This window comes from Crotalus tigris, unplaced genomic scaffold (assembly GCF_016545835.1).
Source record: "Crotalus tigris isolate CLP2741 ecotype Arizona unplaced genomic scaffold, ASM1654583v1 scf7180000024461.2689607, whole genome shotgun sequence".
NCBI classification, from domain to species: domain Eukaryota; kingdom Metazoa; phylum Chordata; class Lepidosauria; order Squamata; family Viperidae; genus Crotalus; species Crotalus tigris.
The window spans coordinates 2,184,821-2,190,836 of record NW_024100631.1 but is presented as its reverse complement, the minus strand read 5'-3'; the positions used below and the strand labels follow the sequence as shown (position 1 = coordinate 2,190,836).

The following is a 6,016-nucleotide window of genomic DNA, read 5'->3' as shown; positions in this document are numbered from 1 at the left end:
CTTTCTTACTTTCTGTCTCTATTTTTCTTTCTTTCTCTCTCTCACTTCTTCTCCTTCCTTCTCATCTCCTTTCTTCTTTCTTTCTTTCTCTTTCTTTCTCTTTCTCTTTCTCTCTCTCCTTCCTTTCTTCCTTCTTCCCTTCCTTTCCCTTCCTTCCCATCTTTTTCTCTTCTTTCTTACTTTCTGTCTCTATTTTTATTTCTTTCTCTCTCATTTCTTCCTTCCCTTCCCTTCCCTTCCTATCTCCTTTCTCTTTTCTTTCTCTTTCTTTCTTTCTTTCTTTCTTTCTTTCTTTCTTTCTTTCTTTCTGTTTTCCTTCCTTCCTTCCTATACATCAGTATAAAATAATGCTGAAACTCTATGTGATCCCTAAGAGTTAACAACAAGTTGATGCCACATAATCAAACCCAATCCTTTAGGCATCTCAAGAAGGGACCCCAGTGGTTTGTTCTCCAAGCTTGTTTTAATTCAAACAAGCTTGGAGAACAAACCACAGCCAAAATCTAAAACCCGAGCTACGAGTATTTTCTATTATTTCAAGGGACCACAGTCTATTAAACGTTCAGGTCCCAACTGCCTCGAAAAGCCAGCCTACCTTGGCCTATGGATGGTCGCGCTTATCAGGGCATTGCAAACTTCTTTGATTCCTGTGAGATGATATGGAAAATTCTCCATTCAATTCTTTTATATTTCTATATTCTAGCAAAATAAAGGGGCCCCAGCTGAGGAATGGCAAACGCATCAGCACTATGATACAACGGAAGAGGAAACGCTGTCCTAAACATTCTGTTAAGAAAAATGACCTACTGTTTCCTTTTTCCTTTGCCTGGTGATGGCTGCATTTCCTGGTCATAGAACAGGCAGGTTTGAGCTGGATTTGCTAGGTTATCTGAAGGGTGGTTTAACTTAACCCTTAAATCCTAAGTGCTTAACTGAAAAGGAAAAGAAACTGAAAATGACCCACAGGAAAACCCCCCCCCCAGGTAGACAATGTTTATCTAGGTCAGCTCAGAGAGGGAAACGGGCTGTCACGAGAGTGAAAGCAAGGAATTGTCATTAACTCCGAAATGAAATCTATTTTTGTTTTAAAAGCAACTGCCAAGCCTTGAACGCGATGGACGGAAAGCGTGTTATAGGCCATTCCCGATGGGTGGGACAGGCAGAGCAAGATCGAGCATCAGGCTGGCCCGTTCCTCGGGCTAAGACGGTTGTTGTCTGGATCAGAGTATTTCTTTCCTGAAAAAGCCATAAATAAGTAAACAAACCTCTCTCAAGCTCCCCCTCGTAAAAGGGAGGAGGGTTTTGGCTCTTGTACGGGGTACCTCTTCTGACAGATAGTACGTGTTGGGTGGTGGGTTGGGCTAGATGATCTACGAGGTCCCTTCCAGCTCTGTTATTCTATTCTATTAATAAGTGTGTGATCAGAGCCTTGTGTGGGCAGAAAACCACCATGTAACCACCATCTTCGTGTGGTTACCTGCTTTTCAGAAGTAACTGGCCTTGCTCCTTCAAAGAAGGGGGTAGTGTGTGTGTGTGTGTGTGTGTGTGTGTGTCAGGAAGTGGGCAGGGAAAGAAGTGGGTTGGGTTGAGAGAGGAACTGGCCCAAAGTCACCCAGCTGGCTTTCAGGCCTAAAACAGAACTAGAACTCACCTTCTCCTGGTCATTAGTCCAAAGTCACCCAGCCAGTTTTCATGCATAAAACAACACTATAATTCACCGTCTCCTGCTTTCTAGCCTGGTGTCTTAACTAACTAGACCAGTCCCAGAACCTCAAAGCTGTGTGTGCTGGCACTGGGACTTGAGGGAGAGCAGGAGAAAATTGTAAATTGGGGACTACAGTTTTCTCCTGCTCCCCCTCAAGTCCCAGAACACAGCTTTGAGATTCTAGAGTGGTTAAAGGTACCAGGCTAGAAAGCAGGAGATCGTGAGTTCAAGTCCCATCTTAGGCATGAAAGGCAACTGAGTGACTTCGGGCCAATCACCAGGAGACTGGGAGTTCTAGTTCCGTCTTAGGCATGTGAGCCAACTGGGTGACTTTGGGCCAATCGCCAGGAGATTGTGAGTTCTAGTTCCATCTTAGGCATGCAAGCCAATTGGGTGGGCCAATCACCAGGAGACTGGGAGTTCTAGTTCCATCTTAGGCATGCAAGCCAACTGGGTGACTTTGGGCCAATCATCAGGAGACTGGGAGTTCTAGTTCCATCTTAGGCATGCAAGCCAACTGGGTGACTTTGGGCCAATCACCAGGAGACTGGGAGTTCTAGTTCCGTCTTAGGCATGCAAGCCAACTGGGTGACTTTGGGCCAGTCTCTCTCTTTCAGCCCAACTCATCTCACAGGGTTCTTGTTGTGAAGAAAACAGGAGGAGGAAGGCCCGTGGGATATGTTCACCGCCTTGAGTTATTTGTAACAATAATAAAGGCGAAATAAATGAACATTACTTTCCGCCAAAGCCAGTCCGAATGCAACTTTCCCCTACTTGACGCCTTCCAGGTGTGCTGCAGAGTTATAATGCGATGCATAAAGATAACGCCAGTGTGGAGAGCTTGATGTGGGTGCCTCCTCTTCCACTATTCCTCTCCTTAACATAACAGCCTTCAAAACACAATCTTGTCGAATTTGGCCAGGAAAATCCTCTATGCCTCCTGCTTCCTTTCCTCCCTCTTTCCTCGTCGTGCCCCCCCACACCGTTGCTCCTTTTTTCCCTCCTTTCGCTGTGTTGAAAACAAAGGGATCCCACTGCACCAGTTAGTTAGTCTTAACTAACCTGTTTCTTTTCCAAATATTCTTGCCTGGGGTTATATACCCCAACTGAATTCCTTTGGTTACCCTGAGCTGTAGTTTGTTCAATCAGGACTTGAGATGTGAATCGTAACTTCTTGAGGTCCCAAGACACGCTAAATCTTAATCCACAGGGAGCATATAGCGGGTTAGTGTGTTTTTCTGGACTTTTGTCCAGTTGTCTTGTTTTGTAATTTCTTTTTTTTTTTAAACCTTTTGCTGCTTTGCACCAATGCAGACAATTTCCCCACTCCACTCTAAGCTATCTACTCAGCTTCCAGCTAAGACAGATTTAGTAACTTGAAATTCTCAGATCCAACTAAACACCAAGCTAGTTCTCAACTCCATCCAATTGACTATTTCTGGGAAGCCTGCAGTTTAGCAAAACCGGTCATTTCCTCTCGTTCCTTCTTTATCTGGGGTTCCCCCGTAGCCTTCCCAAGCTTTCATATTGCTTTTTTTTTCTGCATATCAATTTACTTTCCCCTAAGGATGACGATCCAAGCAATTGAAACAAAGTTCAATTTGATTTGAGCTTATCATCTCGTGCAACCACCCAAACCTGGAAACCAAACAAATACTTTTAAATCCAGGACTGGAAACATCTGGAAAGAGACAGTGGGCTAAGCAAACATCCCCCACTCCCCCTAATACCTGGCAATTCACAGCTGTGTCTCTTGCCAATCTCCTTCTCCAGTTAATCATACTAAGTCTTTACAATGCTGGGAAGCTTTTTAAAAAATAGTCATTAAAAAAAAGGTCCAGCAAATAACATTGAAAAATAAATATTTCAAAAGTAGGCGGAGAGTTGAGAAAAAAAAAATTGTTCACTTTTTTTTTTTTTTGCTATCTAAACGAGTCGTGTTCTTTACAGATAACCACACTGAAACCATGAAAAGGAGACATGTAATTTCATATATACACATATATATTATAAATATGCAGATATATAGAATATACCAGATCTTTGATTTGAGAACACTGTTGATGAAGACAGATTTTTTCTTAAGTTACAGCGTGAAATAATAATAATAAAAATACAGTACCAGAATTATCCCTGCTTTGAATCCACTGAAGTGAACTAAAAAGCAATGCTTGCAAACGGAAAGAGAACCAGGTCAAACTCGGAAACTTTGACAAACTGAAGGTTCTCTACTGAATTTTAAAACCTGGGGTAGATTTTTTTTTTATTTGGCAGACAAATAAAAAGTCAACACTGAAACGGTCATTTGGAAACAAAACATCCAGTCCAGATTTCACCGAGTCATCCCATCACTTAAGGATCATAATTACATCATTTAAAAATAAGGCAGTGCAGTGCGGTGGAGAAGTTTGGCCTGGCGAAGACCAATCAGAAGACAAGAAACCTTCTTGGAATAAAATCTGTTTTAGAGGAGAGGCCGTCAAAGAAATGGCTATTTAATGGAGGCCATAAAGGAAGAAATTGGTATTTAAAAAGGCCGCGGAATGCTAGGTCAATTCTAATTTTGTCCAAGGGAATCTTTCGCCCAGTTTTGAAAGAGAGAAGGAAGAGAAAACCAAAAGTAGTGATAGGAAAAGAAAGGAAGTGTAGAAACGGGAAGAGAACATCCCCCACCCCGATAACATTCCCTAAAACCTGGTCCAGGCTCACGGCTTCTCTGAAGAAGTACTTGACCTCTTACATCTTCACATTGCTAATAAAACACAACCCCCTCTGATCATCTCGGCATAATACACACACACACCCCAAAGTGAGAGCCCCCACTTCATATTTACAAGAAGAACAGAGCGGAATCCCCGTCCCAAACAAAGCATCACCCCTTGATTTTCGAGTTCCTGTTTCCAGGAGTTTTTTAAAAAAATATCCTTAGGCATCATCTAAAAACTAACTTCAGAAAATAGGTGGGGGGTTACAGTGGGAGAGCTGACCCCCTCCTCGAAAAAGGAGCAGCGCAGCCAGGCCCTCAATGAGAGCTAGTACAATTCGAAGTCCACGCAAAGAAGAATTCTCAAAAAGTAAAGGAAGAGTCCCGGGTGCGAATTTTTTTTTTTTTTAGGTTTTTTTGGGGGGGGTCTTCTCCCCCCCTAAAGTCACCCCAAGCGGGGAGCCGTCTTCCTCCGAGGACCACCCTTCCCCTCCGCCAGCTCTTCCCTCGGCCCCGCGACGGGTGGGTGGCGCTCTCCGGAAGGGGGGGGGGAAAGGGACCCCTTGAGGCTGCCTAGCCGCACCCTTCTCAGACGTAGTTCTTCTTGTCGTACTCCCCTCCTGCGCCGTTGGAGAGCGGGGCGACGGGGCGCCGGTGGGCCGAGTACTTGACGGGGAAGCCGCCGCTGGGGTCTTTCCAAGCCGAGGCTCCGCAGATGAGCGCGCCGCCCAGCAGGAGCAGCGTGGCGGCCGCCCAGCCCAGGTAGAGCGCGGCGCCCATCTCCCGCTTCTTGGAAGGCTCGACGTTGGGGTCGTAGAAGTTGCTGATGATGGTGTTGGCGAACCAGGAGGGGGGCACCAGCACCAGGAAGCCGCAGACCACGAAGAGGCCGCCCCCGATGCCCGCGATCCAGTCCTTGATCTTAGCCCCGTGCATGCAGGTGGTGCACTGCGCGCCGGTCACCGTCACCAGCAGCGCCACCAGCCCCAGCACTGCGCCGATGACCATCAGGGTCCGGCCGGCTTGGATCTGCGGGCTGAGCGCCAGGATGGAGTCGAAGACCTTGCACTGCATCTGCCCGGTGCTTTGCACCACGCAGGCCATCCACAGCCCTTCCCAGGTGGTCTGCGACACCACCAGGTGACCTTCGATGAACGCCGAGACTTGCCAGGAGGGCAGGGCGGCCACCAGGATGGCCCCGGTCCAGCCCAGCACGCACAGGGCCAAGCCCAGCAGCTGGATCCCGGTAGACGCCATGCAGGGCCAAGAAAGGGTGGATGGGTTGGGTGCCTTGGGCGCTTGCTCGCTCGCTCGCTCGCTCGCCTAGCCCGGCTGGCTTAACTGGCCGTCGGCTCTCCCCTTTTGGAACAGCGCCCTGCAAGCTTCCTTTCTCTGCCCGTCGGAGTGGGGGTGGGACACACACAAAAAAATCTCCGGTCCTCCGTTCCCGTTTGGCACCTTCTGCCTTGGCTGGAGCGCAAGGATGCCCGGCTGGACTTTATATAGGCGCGAGGCGCTGCCCAGCCTGGCGCGCGTTCTGCCCTCCCCGTCGAAGGCCAGGCGAGCAAGAACGCGCCCCCCCTCCTCCGGCGGCCAATGGGGAAAAA

The 6,016-nt window shown here is 47.5% G+C and overlaps 1 protein-coding gene across 1 annotated transcript; it reads right to left on the bottom strand.

The window, feature by feature from the left end:
* Positions 1-3,670: 3,670 nt before the first annotated feature.
* On the bottom strand, positions 3,671-6,016 carry CLDN5 (claudin 5). Its single transcript, XM_039332405.1, has one exon. The coding sequence runs from the start codon at positions 5,664-5,666 to the stop codon at positions 4,998-5,000; it is 669 nt and encodes a 222-aa protein (XP_039188339.1). The 5' UTR covers positions 5,667-6,016; the 3' UTR covers positions 3,671-4,997.

Coding starts and splice junctions, on each gene's coding strand:
- CLDN5 (XM_039332405.1), bottom strand. CDS start 5,666: ATGGCGTCTACCGGGATCCAGCTGCTGGGCTTGGCCCTGTGCGTGCTG.